The following is a 23,877-nucleotide window of genomic DNA, read 5'->3' on the forward strand; positions in this document are numbered from 1 at the left end:
AGTGAGGTCCTTTATCTGTTCTCAGCCCCAGGATTGTTCTCTGCCCTCTACATCCCTGACTAAAGGAAGGTCAGCACACATGTCATCAGAGGGTAGTCACACCGCTGAAGTCCAACCATGGCCCCGACAAATCAATACTTCCCCTGCACAGAGGTTGGCTCTGCACTGTAGGAGATTGGTAGCAAATTCTCAGGTCAAGGCAGGAAAATAGCGATCCTGGTCCACTAACGACTTCGCTCCAATCTGCTTTGTAATTGTGTACGTGGAGCTGTATTGCAATCTGTGTACTTTGCTTTGCAAAGTTGGTGCTCAAAGCAGCTGAATCATCAACAGGCGTCCCCATCACGAATGGCAACCTGTGTGCATCAAAAAGCTGGCACTATGCTGTCCAGTCCTGCTAGTTGACCTGGTTGATCTCTCCTCCCACCTTCATTAAAGCCCTGCTGCTTTGCAGAAAGAGCAGTGTACATAATGTGTCTGTTCTGTAGGTTATATTCTAGAGAAATTATTATCTTCTAATTTCCTCACATATATTTCTACTGGGGATAAATCTAATTTAAACAGTCCTTAATTGTTATGATTTTGTAAACAGTGTCTTAAACACAATAGACACAAAACTCTCAACAAATTGCTGGAGGAGTTGTGACAGTATAGGGAATCATTTTCATATCTTCTGGGATTGTCCCAAATTGAAGCTTCTAGTCTGATGTTAGAAAATTGATGCAAGAATTATTTCAGCAATATATCCCCCAAAGCCCTATTACAGTGTGGGAATGAAGATGCCCTGGATTTTTGAAACGAAGAAAAGAGAAAGAAAGAAGAAAAGAAGGAAAGAAAAGAAAGAAAAGAGACAAAAGAAAGAGAAGGAAGGAAGGAAGGAAGGAAGGAAGGAAGGAAGGAAGGAAGGAAGGAAGGAAGGAAGGGAAAGAAAGAAAGAAAGAAAGAAAGAAAGAAAGAAAGAAAGAAAGAAAGAAAGAAAGAAAGAAAGAAAGAAAGAAAGAAAGAAAGAAAGAAAGAAAGAAAGAGAAGGAAAGAAAGAAGGAAAAAAGGAAAGAAGGAAAGAAAGAAAGAAAGAAAGGAAGAAAGGAAGAAAGGAAGAAAGGAAGAAAGGAAGAAAGGAAGAAAGGAAGAAAGAAAGAAAGAAAGAAAGAAAGAAAGAAAGAAAGAAAGAAAGAAAGAAAGAAAGAAAGAAAGAAAGAAAGAAAGAAAGAAAGAAAGAAAGAAAGAAAGGAAGAAAGGAAGAAAGGAAGAAAGGAAGAAAGGAAGAAAGGAAGAAAGGAAGAAAGAAAGAAAGAAAGAAAGAAAGAAAGAAAGAAAGAAAGAAAGAAAGAAAGAAAGAAAGAAAGAAAGAAAGAAAGAAAGAAAGAAAGAGAAGGAAAGAAAGAAGGAAAAAAGGAAAGAAGGAAAGAAAGGAAGAAAGGAAGAAAGGAAGAAAGGAAGAAAGAAAGAAAGAAAGAAAGAAAGAAAGAAAGAAAGAAAGAAAGAAAGAAAGAAAGAAAGAAAGAAGAAAGAAAGAAAGAAAGAAAGAAAGAAAGAAAGAAAGAAAGAAAGAAAGAAAGAAAGAAAGAAAAAGAAAGAAAGAAAGAAAGAAAGAAAGAAAGAAAGAAAGAAAGAAAGAAAGAAAGAAAGAAAGAAAGAAAGAAAGAAAGAAAGAAAGAAAGAAAGAAAGAAAGAAAGAAAGAGAAAGAAAGAAAAAGAAAAGAAAAGAAAGAGGATGGATGGAAGAAGAAAGAGAAAGAGACAGGAAGGAAGGAAGGAAGGAAGGAAGGAAGGAAGGAAGGAAGGAAGGAAGGAAGGAAGGAAGGAAGGAAGGAATATAAAACAGGAATATAAAAGGAATATACACACATACATGCATATATATATAGGAATATACAGCTATAAAATGAAATTTTCCTCCATCAGAGCAAACCCAGACATCACCTGTAGAAAAATACTTGAAAAATACTTGGCCTGATTAAAAACTTGAAGTGAAGCCATTTGTTATTTATGGTGGTTTACTAATTATTTTTGAGACGATTATCAAAAGCAATGAACTGACATAAAAATTATTATATGAATTTCCTACTAACTATATTATTTAGCAATGTGCTTGTTATGTATATAGATGTAAAATGTTTATACAAGACTCTTTTGGTTAGCATAATTAAATATGCACTAAATATAATGAGATTAAAATTCAGTAGCAGTAAAAAATAAAGTAATAAGCCTCACAGAAACTGAGCCCAGGCAGTCAACGTATATTTCTGTTATAGCTGATGCTGCGCTGCCTCAGTTCTGTTTAGTGCCCCAGCTCCTATTTTTTCCCCCATATTTTAATGTTTTTATAGGAAAATAATTTTATGTGCTTATTTTGTAATGAAGATTTAATAGCTAAGCAAGATAAATTACGTATCAAAAGATTTACCTGCATTTCATATGTAAAACTTAGCTGTGCTTAGAAACTAATAACTGAGCACTCACATTCACACTTTTACATACAAAAATCACTACATTTCCAAAATCTGCTGTAGAGTTCTTCATTTGCAGCTAAAATCTGCAGCTGATGTAAAAAAAAAGTCTAGAGCAAAGGAAACCCACGTGAAACTTTTGATTTCAGTGAAATTGAGGTCCGAAGTCCGTCACTGAAAGCAGAATTTAGGCTGAGGTTTCTAAGGACTGTAGACACCTCTCTAATGGACATTCAGTGTCCTAGAAGTGGATTAAGTTCATGAATAGACCGACATCAGTAGGAAATCAACAGACTTCTTTAAGACATGGCTATTCAAAGTGACACTGGCTAATTCAGGGCCCTCAACAACAGCAGAAATTAAATCCTGGTATTGCAGGCCATGGGCTGACAGACTCACTTGCCTGTGGTCATTTCTCGTGATCTCCATTGGAAATTGTCTCCCCCAACATATCACGTTTTCCAAAAAAGGGGACAGACATACGTTTCACTCCTCTGTGAACCCTCTGTGCCAGCCAGGCCGGGAGAGAAGGGACACTTTCTTCTCACTCTGTGTTAACTGTGCTATGAACAGCGCTATGCTAATTAAATGATAGCAGCCTGACAGAACAGATTATATGCGATCCCACCTTTAATTAGTAGTTGTTCCTTCCTCCATCAGAAGAGTTCAGCGTAGCCACACCAGTGATCTCACGGCCGCACAGCCCACGGCGATGGGCAGACTCTGCATTGAGAAGCTGGGCGCCAAGAGCAGCAGCCCCCCAGGCCAGGTTAAACCAGAGGGTCTTGGGGCTTTAACCCTGGGGACCTGCAGTTGAAGCTGAACAGCTCAGAGAGCTAAGGTCAAATCAGCTTTTTCTTTCTTTCCTGGCTCCTTGTGAGCACAAGTTGTCCTTATCCCCTTTAATTTGCTTCTTTTCAGGTAAAAAACTGCCACGGTAGCACAAGGGTGTGCTTGTATATGGTGCTGGTAGACATTACGTGCCATTCATGGAGGGTCTATCACACTGGCACCTGCAGGGAGCAGGACACAGGCAATGGGGCAACATCAGCCCATGGAAACAGACGTTTACCATCCTCTGCCTCCCGCACCAATGTCAGTGTTGCTGACTGGGGTACAGCGGGTTGTGTCGTGGAATGGCTGCCCCGCTGCACATCTGGATCTCTCCTGTAGTAAGATCCCCAAGACCTTTGGGGGAATGAATGGGTTTGTGTCATTTGCTCTACTTTGGGAAAGGGCTAGCCGGTACAGGAAGGGGAAAGGGGAGCACGGGGAATGTGGCTGTCATCCCTCCTCCATAAGAAGGTCTCCTGCGGAGCCCTGGGCTCCATGTCTGCCACAGCTGGGCTGTGGAAAGCCTCCACTGCTCAGTCACGGGGTTGTATGAGTTTGGAGACTCATTGTAATGGGAATTATAGGACAAGGTAAGAAACCTGTGGAGTCCCTGTGATGGTAGGAGATGGGAGAGAGATCACCAGCCCACATCAGCTGAGCTCTCGTCCTGACAGGTATTCCAGTTTTCCACAGCCCACGCTTCCCTTCGCGTATACCAGCTCAAGTTCATCCTTGCTGGGCGAGGCAGTCCCTGGGAAGGCTGTGGGGGCTCCTCCAGGCATGGGAGGGATTTTCTGGTTGAAGTGGTGGTGTTTCATTGGTGTTATGTCACCTGCAACCACTGCCCTGCTTGCGCCATGCTGGTAGCCTGAGAACCTTTCTCTGCTTGTTTTACTTCAGTTGAGAGCAAACTGAACTTGGGCCATGGGCAACACAGGGCATGTCTCGAGCCTCACAGTGGCTTCTTTCCTTCCTTCTGCTTGTTTCAGGTGGTGTCATTGCTCGGTGGGTGCTAGAGAGAGGCTGAGGGACAGAGCTCATGAACACGGTGCTCAGAGAGACAGCTTGTGTCCACCTACAAATTTGCATAATCACACAGAAAACGTACACCGCGTCCTACCCAGGGAGGGAACTAAATTAAACCTGTGGCGTTGATGAACTATCTCAGAATTTCAGCAGTAATTATGAATACTGCAAGCTCTTTTGATGCCTTATTTAGAAGGTCCAAATATCTTTTTAGACTCACCAAGCAGTGGCTCATCAGCAACAGCACACGAGTATCATGAACAAAAGCGTCCATGACCATATGGGTAACACAGGAATAAAATATAAATTTGAATCGTACAGTTATTTGTAGTCAGATCATTCAAGTCACTTTGTACAACCAAAGCGTTAAGATACAGTAAACGCAAGAAATGAGTGTAGAAAAAAAAAGTGAAAGTTTCTAATCCCAGATCATGAGCCGATCCGCTTTGATTTTTGTCTCTCAAGTACATAAAAAAGAAAAGCATCTGTCGGGGCCAGAGGGAAGTTTTAGCACATACTGTTACCTTGGGTTATTGAACGCAATAGGGACCTGATGATGGAGCAACGTTAAAACTTCTGGGCAGACGCAGGTAAACGGGACTCATCTGGCTCTGCTGGGGCAGATCTCAGAACCCAGCGTGTGCTAGGTTTGAAGAACAAGTAGTAAGACCAGACAGAAGACAATACAATTTCAACCCTATTACTCCATCTTTTTCTTCTTTTCTTTTTTTTTTTTTTTCCCCTCAGGAAAGTAAAAAAGTAAACAAAATAAGTAGTCTGAAGAGCATTGGAGGCTGTCAATTCAGGTTCAATAAATACTCCTGTGTTACTGTCAGGTTTAAAGCTGACATTGTTTCTCCCGGGGTTTTTGTGAGATGGAAAAAAAACCCCTAATAATGTAGTCTTACAACTGAAAGTAACTTGCAGGCTCCGGAGCTGCCTAGGCCACCCTCTGGGAAGGAGAAACACCAAAGGTTTTAGGTGACCTTTTCAAGGGCAATTGTTCTCCCCCACTTTTTTGCAGCAAAGAAGCATGGAAATCTCTATATAAGAACACACAACTCACAATAAATCAATTCCTGAATAGTTATCAAGATGAAGTTTCAGAATTAAAAACAAATGCCAGAGCAAAAAGAGTAACAAACACAGAGATTCAGAGCTGCAAGATGTGCATATTAAGATGAGATTTACCCGTCACTTACTGGTTCCCAACTAGAAGGAAGGTTCCAGCTGCAAATGCTGGAGGAATAGATCACATTCAAAGGGTAAAGGGCGCAGGGAAGAACAAGGACAAGACCAGGACAAGGCAGCAGCAGAAGAGGGAAGAAAACAGAGAGGAACTGGGGGTTCATTCAGAGGTTGGACTGATTGCACAGAGACAGGGGGAGCCGCTGATTTGGGTGGCAGTGACTGTTCTGGGTTTGGATGGAGCCAGGAAACTGCAGGTGATTTGACTGTGTGGTCTGCGATTGCTACAACGCAGGGAGGGACATGCTGCCCACACTCAGCTGCTGCTCTGGGGCCAAGGAGACCAAAAGGAGGAGGGAGCTAGGGCAGGGGAGGCAGAGGGGCTGGAGGGACGGGGCTGAGCAGAGAGGGATGGCGTTTCTGGACGTGGAGGAAGTGGAAAAACATCTCCAGGCTGGGATGAGATGGCGGAAACATAGGGGAAAACAAAGTAGTATCTTCTAATAGCGTCTGAACTCTTGAAACGGGCTAAAGTATGACACCCCCAAGCTTATTAGGTCAAGAGGGCTGGATAGAGAGGGTGCCAATAAATGTGCTGAACTGTGTACAGAGGTAAGACAAGTTAAAACTGTGTTTTTTCAGAGCTCAGCAAGAGCACTGTCAGAAGGGGTAGTAACACATATGAAGCTGTTTGTCTACAAAGACCAAACCCGGGGGAGCTTTGGAGGAACTCTGAAAGGGCTGCTCTCACCCTTTAGAGGGATGACCAGACAGGTTGTATGGTGGTCATCGGCTGCCCCAGACGTCTCCTGCAGTGTCACTCCTGAGGTTATGGGGATAGGTCAGTGCTGGTCCACCCTGTGGTGGGTGTAGGAACATGAAAGGTGCTCTGGGTTTTGTAAGTTCCTAGGCTCAGAGAAATGTCATTTTTCCACAGCACAATAAAGGGGATTTGGAAGGGTGTGAGAGCAACCACGGGAACTGGTTTAGAAAGAGGGACTTCTGCTTATGAAAGTGGGTGGGGAGAATCTCTTAATGGTCTTTACCTATCCTGCATACTAGAAACTAGAGACACTGAGCAGTGAACCAGGGGCTTCAGTAGGTTATCCCATCCAAACCCATGGGAGTATGGGCTGGACAGCTTGGATTTAGCTGTGAAACCAAACTCTGGACACATATTGTTATGCCAAAATCATGTCATCTTAGGAGCCCTTGCCCCATGTCACTGTCCTTCTAACCTATCTTAGAAATATGCACAAGCAGCACTATAAGGTGAGTGGCTTGGCTGACAAGATGGACTTTGGTTATAATTTTTAGTCTTGTGGCCAGTTAAATCTGACAGCACCTTGATGTGGAAGGGAGAAAGTAGCAATCAGACATGGGGAAACACAAGGTTGATAAGTAAAATTATAAAAGACTGGGCCATATTTCATTGTGCACGCTATTTAAAAATATGGTCCTATGTTTAATGTTAATGGAAACCATCATTCATGCATCATTGCCATAGGAACATTTCTATTAACATTAAACATACTTTGGTACCAGTAAATGTTACTGGCTGGCAGAGGAAAGTTACAACATGTGTAATTTTGCTCTTCGTTTTCTCTTACCATGTGTAGGTGTCTGGGTGGCACTGTTTAGTATCAGGTGATTATAATTTTGTTCTTGGTCATCTGAAATTCACAGAAAAAAAAGAAATCCCTTTAAGAAACAGCTTAGCATACCCACTGATCTGCAGATGATAATTACAGCTCACAGTATTCACAGGAAATCTCAGCATGATTAAAGAAAGGAGAAGAAAATGCTTAAGGAAGCAGAAGATTCTGTTATGTAGTTCACTTAAAATTCCAGATGCAAGAAGAACACGATAATGCGAAATGGCTCTCCTTCTGCTGAGCCTGCAAATTAGGGTTATCTGCAAAGGTAAGAAGCATGTCCAGACAGGAACAAACCACAGCTGGTGTACCGACATCGGTGGTGTGTTCCTGGGAACTGCTGGAACCTCGCAGCCCCGACTCCACCGCTCCAGCTCCATCCAGCATGGAGATTTTCAGGACGATAGCCCCAACCACACGAAAAACAGACTCTCCCACTGTGACCACAACCACCACAACAACGTCCTGTGTGAGTACAGGGAAAGATCAAATAAGTGCCCTCAAAAACGCAGGATGTAGCTGCACATGGGCTGTAGACTCCCTCCCCTGAGGAGTAAGAATCCCGTGAGACCTGATGCATTCAGTATTACATACACCGTGTTGCAAAGTAGGAGGAACGATCAACGGCAGAACAACTGCTACCATTGTGGTTAGTAACCACCCTTTGGGTTGGAAAACAACTTTCTCTCTTTCTCACTGTAATAAAACCATCAGATAAGTGACTACTGATAAACTTGTATCATCTCTAGTTTCCGGACAAGCCTTCAATAAGGAATGAACTCTTTGTCCAGATCTTTACAGCTCGTTATGGAACTGTAGTAACGTAGGGTGAGAAGAGATTTCAAGAAATCTTCTTGCATCTCATGCTGTCCTGGTGCAGGATGGGCTAGTCTGATGTCTAGTCTGCTATCCTGAAAAACCTAACATGGATGTTTCACTTTCTCCCCAGAGTATTTGTTTCATTAGGTCTTTCCTACTGCTTTTTAGGCCAATTTCTTCTTTCCTGTCTACCAGGGACATGAAGAAAATTCCCCGTATTTCTGCAATAATTTCTTATGGCAAAGCTGTTACTATGTGTTCCCTTAACCTTATTCTTCAAGCTAAAAAATGCAATTTCCATTATGATTCCCTATAAAACTTCCTTTGCCTTTGAGTATTGTCATTTTAGCATCCTATGCTCTCTCCGATTGACCTAGATCCTTCTCAAGTCTGGAGTACAGTCTGAGACATGTTCCTGAGAAGAGACCTTACCAGTACAGAGTGGAGTGGCTGGATTTTTCACAGCCATCTACTCTTGTTCATACAAACTCGCATGATTTTTTTTTTTCCTGATTCATATGAAGTTTGTGATCCTCTATGATTCCTTATTGCTTTTATAAAGAACTGCTGCTACCTGTCCAATTGTTCTTCAACATATACAAGGCCTTTTAGTATTCCTGTTTCAGTCCAATGTGTAGAACTTTTCTTCATCTAATCAATTTATTTTCCGTTTATTTCTGCAGTTTGTCAAGAACATTTTAAATTCTAATCGCATCCTCTTATAGACTTGTGGTCATCCAAACTTCGTATCATCTGCAAATTTAATAAGCACATTCCTTTTCCACCACTAACAAAAAGACGAAATGCAGAACCACATCAGTTCATCCTTCTACTGATATTTTGTTACCTTTTAGGGTTATTCAGCCATTATGGCATCTACCCTATAGAGGTCCATTAAGAACATGCTTCTCAAATTAGTCTCACATTAGTTTCCCAGAAACTGCTGAAAATCTTGCTAAGGTCATGATCCTCCATATAAGCTATTTCTCCCTGGCCACAAAACACAATAAAAAAATAAAAATAAGTTTAGCTTGACGAGATTTGTTTCTGAGAAGTCCATGTTGGCTGCTACTTTATCTCACTGGAAACTCATCTCCCTGTGCAGCATGCCAAACGTCTGTGTACAGCCAGGATTAAAATCAGAGGTTATTTATTTATGACAACAGACTGGACACCTTAGCTTACTTCTCCATCCAGAAAACAGGCACTCATATACACAGACAGATGAACCTACAGAAAGGATATTAGCCTGGCTACCAGTATGTGATGAGCAAAGCTTGAGAGGAGACCAGGTTCACCCAGACACCTAAAGTGCCCTTGAATAAGTGACTGCAGGTTGCCTAAGTTAGAGTTTTCCTTTGGATCCTCCACTGCTGGTTGCTTTTAGCAAGCAAAAATCCTTCAGTGACTACTTTCGTGACTTTACTTCAGTTTCTGCTCTAGTCTAATCTCACTTTAACATGAAAACTGGACTGGAGGATGGGTGGGACAAATGAAAAACTGAATATTTCTGGAATCCCTATAACAGTCCAGAGGGATTTTCAAAGATCTGGGATCAGATAGGACACTTTTCATCTAGTTTCCAGCAAGAATGATACAGAATCCCGCTCGCCATTTTCTGCACTAGGTTTTAACTGTTTCCGGAGTTCAAGCAGACCTTTTCAGTAATATGATTTTAAAAGACTGTATGGGATGGTAAGTCTGATACTAAAAGAAATAGCTGCGGTATTTTTAATCTTCATTACCATAAATTACAACATACTTTAGATCTTAACTGAATCATCTGGCTTGAACTCCTGTTAGCTCTTTCACATTTTTTTGGTGGGAGTAAGAAAACAATTTATTACTAGAGAGCTCTTCCACATGTAGATATTTCTAGATCATGAGGCTTGTATAATCATCAATTTGATTATTCTCTTAGATAATCTAAATAGTCTCTCCTTCTAAAAAGCTGTGGGGCTAAGGTCTGGGCCAGTATGTACGGGTGTAATCAGATTCGGTTCATGACATTGTCAAGCAGAAATGTGTTTTGAACATTACTGTTAGACCGGTGTTCAGTCATTACAGCCAGCAGCGGGGCTGCTGGGACTGCCAGACACACAGCTTTGGAGCAGCCTCCTCTATGCTGAATTTTTAGGATTTTTGGTTACAAAGGCAGCTGTTTTGTACAGTGTATATTAGGGATGTCTGTGTCCTGAGAAGAGCTGTTTCTTACGGCTGGTTTTCTGTTCATAAAATCACAGAATCACTAAGGCTGGAGGCACCTCTGGAGATCGTCCAGTCCAACCCACTGCTCAAAGCAGGGTCAGCTAGAGCAGGTTGCCCAGGATCATGTTCATTAAGGTTCTGAATGTCTCCAAGGATGGAGACCCAAATCCTCTCTGCAAATCTTCTTCCAGTGTTCAACCACCCTCACAGTAAGTAAGGTTTTTCTTATGTTTAAGTGGAATTTTCTGCATTACAATTTGTGCTAATTGCCTCTTGCCCTGTCACTGGGAACCACTGAGAAGAGCCTGGCTCTCTCTTCTTTACTTACCCATCAGTTATTTACGTACATCGATGAGATCCCCCTGAGCCTTCTCTTCTCCCGGCTGAAAAGAGCCAGCTCTCAGCCTCTCCCATTACAGCAGATGCTCCAGTCCCTTAACCATCTTCCTGGCCCTTCGCTGGACCCACTCTAGTTTGTCCATGTCTCTCCTGTACTGGGGAGCCCATCACTGGTCCCAGCACTACAGACGTTTCTCACCAGGACTGGGCAGAGGGGAAGGATCACCTCCTCTGACCTGCTGGCAACACTCCTCCAAATGCAGCCCGGGATGCTGGTGACCTTCTTTGCCACAAGGGCGCGATGCTAGCTCATGTTCAACTTGGTGTCCATCGCGTATTTTATCAGTTATTTTACCCACCATTTATTAACTCATTTGTAAGTTATTAAATTTATTTTTGAAAGTTGAAAACTAGGTAGTGAGTAATGAGCCTGTTGTATTTTTTGATGACCTCTCCTTGACATTTGCAGCTGATAAGCTCATTGAGCATGACTGAATTGCTATACAGCCACTCCTGAAAGCCTTAGAAAGTGAAATATTTCTCCAGGAGGCCTCCATCCTTCCATATTTTATAAAGTAGCCTGTGGTTCCTATGCTAGTCCCTCTGGGTTTCAGCCAGGCGTAGGGCTGCAGTCATGCAGGGTAGCTAAGGACAGCAAGGACTTCCAGCCTGGTTACAGCAAAGCTAATTTACAAATCAAATCACAGAAAACATCCGAACGCCCAAACTGTTTGTCCTCTTCTCAACTAATGTTGCTTACACACTGCGGGAGCTGACAGATAAAAGGTTACACAGAGATGGAGACACTTGTGTGTGCGAAATGCAGGCATTTAAAACAGTAACAGATATAACCTGAACACATTAATTGTTTCAGAAGGGAAACAACAAAGGTTTCTGTCTCCTGAAAACACAGAGTACTCCAGTGCAGTCATTTACTCTCCCAACCTCACTCCTGGGTGAAATTGTGTCTTCACTGAAGACAATTACACCTGCATCTACATGAACAGGATCTATTGTCTTCTCATTCTGCTCAACTTTCCATTTCAAATACTTTCTCTTTCCCCTTCCCTTCCCTTCCCTTCCCTTCCCTTCCCTTCCCTTCCCTTCCCTTCCCTTCCCTTCCCTTCCCTTCCCTTCCCTTCCTTTTTTTTTCCCCTCTAAAAAACTCAAGCACTTTGAGGCTACTGCTTAACAAACGGCATCCAAAATAGTCAGACCCTGAATTATTGGCATTTTCATGTGGCTAAGCTAATCAGGCATCTGAATGCGGCACTGGGCTTCATTTACCACTTCTGTAGCCTATTGTAAACACTTTCTAAGCAATAAAATGCTTTAAAATGATGGCTGAGCCTTCCTGCACCTCTTCAGGTTTAACAAGATAATGCTGTTAATTGTGAAGTGCCTGTTAGGCAGAAGCATATCTATTGTAGAGACAAGGATCTGAGTTCAAAGCTATTTACTAGGAAACTCCATTAGGGAAATAAAGGATTCACAGTGCTCTGAATTGCCAGACCACAATATGAAATTTCTGAGCACAGCTGGAGGAGTGATCAGATACAATAACCACCAAAAAGAATGAGACGTTTTACTGGCAGAAAGGAAACCAGTGTTCCCAGCCCCTTTGCAATCTGGGAGAAGACATGTAGACAGACAGGGATTTTAAGGGTTTCAGGTTTTTTCCCCAAAGGAAATGGGTTAACATAGCAAGGGCAGAACAAACTGCTGCATCCCACGCAATTACACCTGTGGTCTATATGTGACTCCAGTAGCCGCTGCTCTGGGAAATGGAACTTTTCACCCACGTGGGGAAGGGGCGTCTGTGATGGGGTGCATTTATGAAAGAAGGGAAGATGCTGTTGAACGAGATGAGACACTGCAGGGAGAAAGAGAAGGCTGTAGGTTCTGGGAAACACTAAGGGATAAGTTTCTGCCTAGATGGCCTTGCTGCTATGTTGAGGTGACCTTTCTGCTGCAGCTACCAACCTGTCTAAGCATTTCAGAAGCTCTCGGTGCTGCTGGGTAGGATACACCAGTAAATACCTGCACTAGTTTGGAGTACAGTGAAACCAACCCAAATATAGGCTGCTGCTGACAGGAGCAGGGCAGCCCCATCTCCCGCCCTGACTGTGTCCCTGCACAGGAGAACCTGTACAGCTGCCCCCCAAGCCCTGGGGAAGTGGTCCAGCTGAACACACAACATGCACGGTACGATCAGCCAGAGCGGTGCCCAACCAGGCTCCTCACCCTGCACCCCCACGACCACCAGTGCTGGCACCCACAGGCCCTAGCACCCTACTTTTGCTGGTGGCAGTGACATCTTGGACCCTGAAAAGGACAAATGTTCTTCCAAGTTCAGCACCTAGTTGCTAGTTCAGCCAAGGAGCCTGTGCACCACGGCTGAGTCCTTGCTATCTCGCTTCTCCCTGTCGCTTCCTCACTTTTCTCCATGTCTCTGCGTGGAGGTGACACTCAGACAGGCGGCCCAGCACAGTCAGACCAGGCATCTAAGAGGTGGTTTCTGCTGTGCTTGGAGTCAGGGCTCAAGCAGGTGTGTGAGAGGGGTTCAGGTGATCTCCTAAACTCCCCAAGAGTCTCTCTCCTTAGTGTCCTCAGCCTGTGTTTGAAGACGGAGAGGAGGGATCCCTCTATTTATTCCTGAAATTTCACTGAGAGTGCACATGCATTTTTCATAGAATCATAGAATCATAGGATTATAGATTGGTTCCACCCCCCTGCCCTGGGCAGGGACACCTCCCGCTAGACCAGGCTGCTCAAAGCCCCGTCCAACCTGGCCTTGAAAAGACTTAGTCTAGTGTCAGCCATGGCATCTAACGATTCATTTTAAGAAGCTCAAATGTCTTTTCCATGAGGATGATAAAACATGAAGCTACAATTTTCTCAGTGAATATGGAGAGTGTTTTATGGCCCTGCAGTAACTGAACGACTTTGGCGCTGGGGTAACATCAACTCCCTCAGATGTCTCTGGGCTATGGTCACCGTGAGTGCCCAGAGCAAGCCAGAGCTGGCCCTCGTGACCTGAGAGCACCCCTAATGGGCAACTGAAATCAGAGCACCTGGCTTAGCTCCAGGGGTGGGATGGTACCAGGCAGCCCTTCATCCCCTTCTTCGCAGAGGTGGGTCAGGTCTCCTCATCTGCTGAGGTATCGATCTCAGCATTGAAAGGAGCTCTTCTTCCTGGGGTCAGAACTGACAGCTCTGATTTGCAACATAAATCACTAGCACAACTGTCTGTCTCGAGGAGTGAAAATCCACGTAACTGATGAAGAAAATTTTAAATAGCCCCCAAAGAGTTCCCATTGCACTTCTTATCCAGGAGATCCTCTTAAGAAACAATCTTTTTACGTAAGGACTTAACCTTTCCTTTGGTACTTGGTTTTAGCCTTCTCTAGGGTATATTTTTTTCAGTCTCAGGGATTTCATATGTGTTTATTGTTAATAAAAACTAGATTTATGGTGTTCTATAAGGGAAAAAATACCAAGTGTCAGAATATGGAAAGAAAACGCTGTATTTTCCAGCTTGTCTTTCCCAATAAAGTTCCCTATAAAAACTGCAAAGCAAGGAAATTTTTTAAATATGCCAACTATATTACAGATATATGATAGTTCTGACAGTCATGCAATATTTTGCATTAGTTTTACAGTATTTATTAAAGTACTGGCAACTGCTCTGAAATCTATAGTTGACAGGACAAAAGAAATAGACTAAACAGGAGCAATCAGCCTATGAAATACAATTCCTTGCCTTCTGGCCCCTGGTCTTTTCAGCAATCTCAGCATTTGCCTACCTTCAACCTTATTCCCCGGAGGAGATTTTCGGAGAAGGGCGTAACAAGCGGTTTGTTTTCCTGATGACAAGATAACTGTTTGGCATGTGCACTAATGAAGAGAAAATCCCTTTCAGGGGCTAATCCTTCAGAGTACTTAAATACAACAAAAGGCTTCAGGCTTTAGGAACTGAAAGAAATTCGGACCCCAAAGGCAGGGAGGAAAGCAGACCAAAACCGGGTGATGAGAATGTAAATACTTTCAGCATAAAGCTACTCATTTATCACCTGCCTGCCCCCCTCCAGCATTTTCTATTCACGATTTGTAGTCCAGAGGGGAACCCTTGAGCAAATGTCCTTTAACCACTGCTACGCTGGTCAAGCAAAGCGGAACGGTGGCCTGGGCGAGGGGAGGCATCAACCCTTTGCTGGGCAAAGCCTTTTCCCACTAGTTTCAATGAGCCAGAGGTGGTGGCAGCTCCCAGCGCTGGGGACGCCCCAGGGAACTGGGGAGACTCAGCCCATGGTCCCCTCCTGAGGGAGCTCTGCCCAGCCAACCTGGACTCTGCAGAGCCTTATCAGAGGTGATGAGCAAATGAGCACTTAGTCTAATAGATCGTCAAATCCCAGCTGTCTTTCATCTACATTAGCCAAAACTTCATACTTTCATGCTGTGAATATCCTGCTTGAAGAATGTTTCTGCATCTGGCTAATGATATCCAAACAAACCGACCCCTAAAAAAGGGACTGTAACAAGGGTCACACAAGACAAAACCAAAAATTAAGCTACTAGTAAAGTCAGCATGTCAGTCATTAAAAGGGTTGGAAAAGACAGATTAAAGGCTGTCCCCACACCCTTAGTTTGATATTCATTATGTCAGGTTTTTGTTCTACCATTCCAGCCTATTTTTCAACTGTAATCCTGTGACTCATTCATTGAACAGGATGCTCGGGGAATAAGGCAGCTATTCAAGAGTTATTTTAATCCTCATTAAGCGGTGAATGGCCCTGTTCTTTAGTATCCCACGCCATCCAAATCCTGCACTGATTATGGTACTGTTATTTTCCATGCAGGCTTTCCTCTAGTGCTCATCGAAGCCTCACAAACAGCCTCCAGACTCCCACTGCAGGTAGGATGGGGTCTGTCAGCCCCAGATTTAAGCTGAGCCAGAGAGCAATTGTACTTGCACCTGCAAGGTTTCAATACTTTTGAGGAACAGCTGTGGAACGCTCAGGTCAGATTTTTCAGATCACACAGGGGATTTTTAATAGGATTTTGCAAGCATAAATCAGATGCTAATTAATCATACCACTTTTGTGGGGAAGTTAAGGCAGGTGCAACTGTTTCGGGTTTACATGTGGGGAAAATGATGACGGCAGGTGGAATCACTTCCCTGTGGCCACACGGTAACACGAGGAGGACTGGAAGTGCTCCCCCCAGCCCAGGTCTCTCCCAGGCTTGTTATTGCTCTCCACCGCAACCCTGCCGGCCACAGCAGCGAGAGCACACCCTGCCCGATTACGGTTGTGACAGCTCACCAGAGCTCGACACTTTTGTAAGTCTTGTTGCAGGTGTTTGAAACTTAAGGAACAGGAAACCAAAGCAACTTTGAAAGGCTCCGATTAGCTGACTAGCTCAGCTTCCTCCAGGCATTTCCCACGAGGCAGACCCTGCCGTTTCACCCACATCAGCAGAGACTCCCAGGAGGGCCCCAGCAGCCTCCAACAGAAGCTCCCCTCCTGCCCACCCTGCTCTGCATCTCCTGAGCAGCACCTCTGAGGGCAGCCAAAGCTGTCGCCACCTGCATGGTTCATAGAATGATAGAATGGTTTGGGTTAGAAGGGACCTTAAAGCCCACCCAGTGCCACCCCCTGCCCTGGGCAGGGACACCTCCCACCAGACCAGGTTGCTCCAAGCCCTGTCCAGCCTGGCCTTGAACCCCTCCAGGGATGGGGCAGCCACCGCTTCTCTGGGCAACCTGGTCCAGGGGCTCACCACCCTCACAGCAAACAATTTCTTCCTAATATCTAATCTAAATCTCCCCTCTCAGTTTAAAACTGTCACCCCTCGTCCCATGGCTCCCCTCCCTGCTCCAGAGTCCCTCCCCAGCTTTCCTGGAGCCCCTTTAGGGACTGGAAGGGGTTCTAAGGTCTCCTCAGTTGCATGGATTCTCCGTGTTCTGCTGGCATGGCAAGGTCAGGCTAGTGTTTCTCACACCTGCAGCTGCTGTTGTCAGCAGGATTTGCGCTGTGGACTTGGCTGCAGGAACTCCCTGGCAGTGGCAAGAGAGACAGGCGTTCACCTGGACGCCTGTCAAGTGCTTCCCCTGCCCTACCCACCGCCTGGAGCTGCCATTTGGTGCCTCGTGCTTCTCAGTCCTTGGGGCGGCTACAAGCCTCCCACACTACACAGCTGTGACTTATGCCCAGAGCTACTCTGTCCAAGCAGTGCTCAAGGCAGATATTTTATTTGGAAAATGCCCAACAAGTAAATAAAAACTGTGTGAGTTAATGTTTCACAGGAAACTTCAACTCAGTCATTTGCTACGTTTGACCTCTTGTTTTCACAGTTTAAATGGAAGTCTTTCTAACCTCTAAGTACTTATCCATGATTACAAGCAGAGGCTTAGTCTACCCAGACAAGCAAAGAAATGGCAGAATACATCGCTCTGGATGAAGTACTTGCTCTAACTGAGCAAGTTCCTGATGGAAAGTTATGATTTTACTGTTGGGCTTCCCACAAACAGTGTTGCATATCAGTAGATTTTTTTTTTATGTGATTGGGCACGTATATCTACAGGCACATAACATGTGAGTGCATGTGCTTTGTGCATGTAGCTGCTGACACGTACATCTAGGTACCAGCTGGTCCTCATTGCAGAAAAGCCGGGGAGGACAGGGGTCATTTCACTTATGCATCTTTGTGACTTTGCAACAAGTAGGTACGTGCACTGCAGCCCCAACTGCTTCACAGCAATGGGTTCATTCGTTATTTTAAGGCTATAGGAGATGGGGGTTTAAATACACTGTAAGAAATCAAGCAGAAGGTGAATGTACAAGTGCAGGTGGAAAATACTGAGCTGCAACGGGCACTGAAGTTCTGGAGGTTACGTCTGACCACTTCAAAAAAACAGCATGGCCCACTGAGCTACGCCAAAAAACGAGGTGGAAAATAATCCTTCTCCCCCAAACACCTGAGTAAAAATGAGCAGCATGAGGAGGACTGTCTCGTACAACGGGGCTTCAGGTTCACTCACAAAACCACGTCTCCTCTGTTGAAAGCATGCACAAACTCACACACTCATTCACAGCGGAGCCTCTTCCTCCCACACACACCGTATATCCAGGGATGGAACAAGTACCATGAAAACCATGCCCACTCATTAACTCCCTACACACAAGCACATTTCTCCTTCACGGTGCGTTTATGTAGATACTCGCTGACTCTTTCAAAAGCCCCAAAGTGCCAAACTGCAAAAGCAAACTGTCTGGAAGAGCTTGGTATGAGGAAAATACAACTTTTGTTTTTAGGGAACGACAGCTAAAAAGTACACCTACAGAAAAACAAAGCCACAAGAAGAATATTTCCCAGTCTCGGCTAAAATGTTATTTTAAAAAACAGCAACACCGCAGTGAAGATAAAGGTTACACAGGGCTCCAAATATCCCTCTCCAAGGAAACCGATACCTTTTGAAGCATCTTTGGAAAGGCTGTTTTCTTGATGAAGAAATGTTTTTTTCCTCCGTGTAAACAACAGAGGATGAGATCTATCAAAAAGGGCAGCTTTTTCCAATGCTAACAGAGCCTTGCGAGACTCACCAGCAGGAGGCTCTGGAAAAGAGACGTATCCTGCGTGGGAATTTCTCAGCAGCAATGCCTCTGCTTGTAGACAGCGATGGCTACAATGACCCCCCTGCCCCCAAACGGGAACGTTTGAACTCACTTCTGATGAGCAATAGCATTTCATACTTTATTTGCTCTGATTTTCCTTGTTTTTGATTTACTCACTGTTGCCCTTTCTCGCATGTTCCAGCATAAATCAGGAAAACAAAGTGGTGAATGAATAGCAAAAATCCAGATGAAGGGAAAGAACAAGGACTTTCTTTTTGTGAGAGAAAGCTCCGCACGGCTGGTGGCAAACCCCAGAGGACAAACTTAGCTGGTGTTGACAGTCAGTGCCTGGGATCCCCTCTGTGTTTGAGAGCTTCACACTGACTCTCCAAACACAAAGTAATTAGATAAATATGGACTGGTTTTCTCAGAAATCAAACAGCTGAGCAGGCTGCATGACTAACGTTAGACAGCAATGCTCAAACAGCATCTGGGGGAGCAGTCCTGCATGCTGACCTTTGGAAACACGTTTAAAATACACAGATCACGGTGAAAGCATATGGTCAGAATAGAATAAAACGTGTCCTTTAAAGGGCATTTCTGAAGATGAAGTTGATTTTAGAAGGTATAAATAGTATGGTTTTCTAAAGCAGGATTAGTTAAATGCAATCTTTTGTGGAACACAGCCAGCTACTGCACATTCAGAGCGGAGCGATAATTATGCTAATACCTTCCGAAGAAACACATGGTCGTTTTTAACCCCATGGTATTGGCAGGAAGGAGAAGGAAAGGGAACACAAAGTCCTCCCCCTGTTTTTCCCTCTTTCGTGAAGTATAGAGAGAAACAAAAAGTGAGGATGAAATCACTGCAAGAAGGGCAGTGAATTCCCGTGAGTCTAGCGGGGCTGGGCTGCGCTTCCACTTTGGGAGCAGAAGTCACAAAGACCCTGTTCACGGACACCTTAGGAAACACCCGGGGTGGCTGGCTGTCCCATTTATACAGAAAAGGCACAGGATTTGGCAGAAAGCTAAGAAGCCTCCTTGCTTGTTACACTCCCAGCATAATTCAGGGGAAAAAACGTCTTATTTGGATTCCCATGGAACCAAATGGCTCAGAATCGGTGCTTGTTCTGTCACTCCGGGCATTACAAGAGGAAGCCCCAAGGCCAGCCAGGAGGGTGGTCTGCAGTTTGGGATGAGCAGAGCAGAGTCCAGTAAGGCTTTTCCAGCCTTTGTTCTGGCTTAGGAGTGATAAGAGTGCCACCAACATGACGATCAAGATAAGCAGACTCTTAACTCCTCAACTGATTTTAAACCACTCTCAAGTCATAGAAATTCACTTGCTCTTAATCTGCCGGCAAGACATGGCCAGCCTCAAGGCGTTCAGACAGAGAAATGGGGACTTTCTCTTTATATTACACAGCTCTCTCCTGGGGGTCAGGAACAAGAATGTGTGCGTCTGATTGCTTGAAGTTACTGTCATCCTTTTGCTGATTTCTGGCTTTTTGTTTTCCTAGATGCAGTACTTGTTTGTGTGCTTTTTAAGTGCTAAACATGGCTTTGGGCCAGTACTTTATAGACAATTAAGATCCAGATGCAATCTAACACTGATCATATTCTTAACTTTAAGCATATAAGTGAAGTCACTAGCACTAATCAAGTACTTAAAATGAACCATGGGCCTAAGTGCTTTACTAAGGCAAAAAGAAAGTGGCACCATGTTAAGGAAGAACTAAAAGCTCTATTTAAATCCATCCCTAATCCTAGCAGCAATTAAGCAGATGGGTAACTTTAAGCATCTGCTTAAGTCTAACTGAAGTCACATTAAACAGTGGCTTTCAAAATAGCACTTCTGTAGGAATATTTGCTTATGACAGTGTCAAAATCTAGCTTTTTACTATTAATTACCTTTTCTGTTCTTGCAGTGTTTCCATTCCATCAGACTTGATGCGGGAGAAGGCGACATATACTCTTTGAAGGAGCTGAGGACAGATGTAGTAACTCCGACCACCAGCAGTACTATGTTCCTTGTATGAAACACTGATCCTTGCATATTTTATGCATGTTTATTATTTTAATTTTTGAAAAATAAATATTTAATTAAAAAGCCCTTTTCCATATGGTGTAATTAGAAATTTTCTGCGTGGCCAATTCAAAAACGGTTGAAATGACGAAATACTATTTTTTTTTTAGTAACTTTCTTTTGTGTGTTTGTAATTCTCAGAGCAACTGAGACGTTGGGAAAACTGGATTACTGTTAAAGGGGGAGAAAAAATTTATTTCAAATTAGAAAATCCGGATGTGCTTAGAAAAACTTGCTATATTGGGAAAGCAGGGTCTGAGTGCGATCTCTCTGTATTTCCCAGCAGTGGCCTTACACAGACTTTAAAGTCCAGCCAGTCCAGGAAACCTGCTTGATTTCAGTGTATGAAATTGCATGACACCTTGAATGATCTCTAAATAATTAATCTGCCTATACTGACAATAAGCTACAGTATTTATCATATATTTAGGTCAAATAGGTCTTATTTTGGGAAATCCTACGATAACTGCTGAAGTAACATCTTTAAAACTAGTGCTGCTAGCTGTGCATCCTGGTACCTCTTTCCATAGAAAATGAGCATCCCCTGAAACAAACGCTTGTGTGTCCAATTGTCCCAGTTTTAGCACAAGTGTAGTATTTCATCATAAATCTTTAAAGCCCCGGGTTCTCGAATCATTTGATTAGGTAGGAATTTCATCTGGCTTTTCATTAAAGGGAGATCACTGCCTGCTTTTCTGTAAAGAAGCGGCAGCAACAACACTTTGCACCTTGAAGGCCCTGAAGGCAAAAGGCAAACAGAAACATCAACATTTATTTATTTTGAACTTGTGGTTTTTAATCCAGCCTCAGATTTGTTTTTGGATCTCATTTGTGGTTTCTTTAACACACGTGGTTGGCAATACTGAAACTCCCCTGATAACTTATGCAATATTTACTACCTTTCTGTACTGAAACCTGGCAATATGGCAGAGTATAATATTTATCGCAGTATGAACTGCTCTTCTGTAGGTAAAGCAATTTCTGTTTATTTACTCACTCACTGCCTTCCATGGGAATACTTATGTTAGCAAATTTGATGCTCAGCTATGCTTGCTGGAACATAGCTTTTTTTATTGTTTTTTCTTTTTAATGTTATTTCTGCACCAAGCTCACCAAGGCCAAGCGAAACAGTTCTATGGTATTAACTGGATGTAAGTGGGTGATGCTACTGCAGGAGGTGGTCTTGCTCAGCCCCCATCCACGTGATTCCCCTGCCTCTCCTGTGCCCGTGTTAGTGTATATATGATCTTGCAGAAAAATCTCTCTGTTTTTTGTGTTTGTTTGTTTTTCTCATCCAGGTTAGTTTTCAGCCAGATCAGGTTCCTGATCTCACTTTGTGTATGAAGGTGGGAGGCAGGGTGAGAAGATGGAGATGGGAATGGGGACGCAGGTGCCCCTTTCAGAGGTGAACGACGTTTGTGCCAGATTGAAGGGACCGGGGTGGCGCGCGACGTGACTGGTTTACTTCAGTAACTCTGGTCCAGATGTGAAGCTGCTACAGGAACAAAACTTCCATAAGCACATGGTCTGTGTCTTCAGAGCAAAGATCACAACTACATTTCAATTAGAAAGATGATATTTGTCTGTGCTAGACAGTTTTCTCAAGCCTTACAATCCTGTTCTTTGTAAGCCTACAAAACCCCTCAGTTCAATAACTGCTCAAGGACCACCCTGTAACTGGAGAAAAATCTGGGCCCAGCTGGACCAAAGCATTTCAGACGAAGCAAAGGAGTCTGCTGCACCCTTCTGAATGTGGCATGCAGTCCTGTCTGTAGCCTTTGGGTCAAATATCCCTGAGAAACGGGATCCCTAGCAATCCCTTACACCGCTTATTGCGAGGGCTGTCCCTGGAGAGGGGGTACAGTAAAGATGTGAAACAGAAGATGAAGAAAGCTGAATGACAGATGAAGCCAAGCGAGGTGTGCCAGGGTGGTAGGACAGCAAAAGGCTGGCTGCAAAACTACACTGACCACACTGCAAGACCCTCGCTATAGCACTCACCTAAAAAACGAGCATGCAGTAAGTTAAGGGTTGAATTTAAGTGAAAGCACGTTTTTTTTCTGGGGTAATCCCATGGGCAGGCATCTGGACTGATATTTACACCACAGATGTGGCTGTCTCCCCTGCGCTGGCCTGGACTCCTTTCAAGGTCCACAGAGTCAGACACTGTGAGCCCATGCTGCTTCTCATCTGAGATCCAAAGCAGATCACCAAGTCACCAAGCTGTAGATACGTGAACAACCCACTTTCTCCCTGTTGACTCCAAAAGGTCTCCAGAGCTTGGGGGAAATCCGTTACCTTTTTTTCAGACTGAGAGACTAGGAGAAGGAAGGGGAAAGGTTCCCTGAAAAGCAAAGTGGTTTTTGCAGGATAAAATAATGATGTGCAGGACATTTTCCCAAAGCAGAGGTGGCCTTTTTTCTTCTCCCTTTTCCCTGTTTTACTCTCCATCTGCTTTCCCCTTTCATTGCTGTGGTAAGTAGCCGTCCAGATGGTGCTGACACACTGCAGTGGATGTAGTCCAGATGCAAAGCCTGTCCCCTGAGGAAGGTGACTCCCTCGGCACCAAGAGCTGAGCTTCCAAACTTACTGGGGAGGCACTTCTAAAAGAGGAGACCCAGCCCCTGGGCAGCCAGGGAGGAGCAGCCTGAGCAAGAGGCGATGCTATTTGAAATCCCTATACAGAATCTACAACCATTTCGAAACAGTTCAAAAAACTTAGAGGCTAATACCCGGTTGTTACTCCAGGTCTTTGTCAAAAACCAAACTATTGCAGGTCATTAAAGCCGTGACTGTGTGAAGCTATTCCTGGGTGAAAATGCGAAGTGCTCGGTGTAAGCAGTAAGAGGAGGGGGACATCTCTTTGGCACTGGTCACGTTCAATGTGCCATACAACACTTGTGGATGTGCTCCAGTACAGCCAGGATGACACCATCCTCTCTTTCGCGCTGCCCTCCAGACTATGGGCACCATCTGCTTGATGAGGTAGATCTCACCGACGTACTGCCACACAGCTGGTAACAGAACCACAGGTCCACCAGACCTACTGTCAAGTCCCTTTGAGACCCTTCTCCCAGCCCCTAGTTCACATGGTCCACCACTACCTCAGAGCTTGGGAAACTCATGTTGCCTGTAATTCCAGCTACTTTCCTTGCACAAAACATTTGAAAATCAGCGTGCTGGTGGCCAGTATCACCTAACCTGGCTTGCTCACGCCTTGTGTTTTATGACACCAATTCGGTGCTGTGAAACAATGTTGTGTACATGAAGCTAGCGAGGTGTCAAGTGCCTCCCAGCCAAGCCCGGTTAAATGAACTGGCTAACAGCTAAATTGGAGACAACTTTCTGCCTTGCCATTTCCTTTCCCAGGCTCTTTTCTGGAGCATTTTCCTTTGGAGGAAGAGATACATCTCTCTAAAATCAGGCTGGGGAAATTCTACCAAATACGAGGACAGCCTCATTTTATGTGACCATTTCGCAATACCATACGTGGGCTCTCCTCCCTTGAACACTAATTTTGCTTATCATCATATGTATTTATCCTGGTTTCTTTTACCCAGATACACATCCAGCTGCAGCTTTAAATGTAGGAGAGCCAATTCCATTGGAGAAATGCAGTTCCTTGGAGAAATACACATAAAGAGCTGAGACTCTGTGCT

General features: G+C 44.1%; 1 protein-coding gene across 1 annotated transcript in view; it reads right to left on the reverse strand.

Moving 5' to 3' along the window:
* SHISA6 (shisa family member 6) overlaps positions 1-23,877 on the reverse strand; it is a 266,118-nt gene that overhangs the window by 16,165 nt on the left and 226,076 nt on the right. The window contains exon 4 of the mRNA XM_054221716.1: positions 7,109-7,171. Within this exon, the coding sequence (XP_054077691.1) occupies positions 7,109-7,171 (63 nt within the window). The remainder of the gene's footprint in view (positions 1-7,108; positions 7,172-23,877) is intronic.

The sequence above is a fragment of the Rissa tridactyla genome, chromosome 15 (assembly GCF_028500815.1).
Source record: "Rissa tridactyla isolate bRisTri1 chromosome 15, bRisTri1.patW.cur.20221130, whole genome shotgun sequence".
Lineage (NCBI taxonomy): Eukaryota > Metazoa > Chordata > Aves > Charadriiformes > Laridae > Rissa > Rissa tridactyla.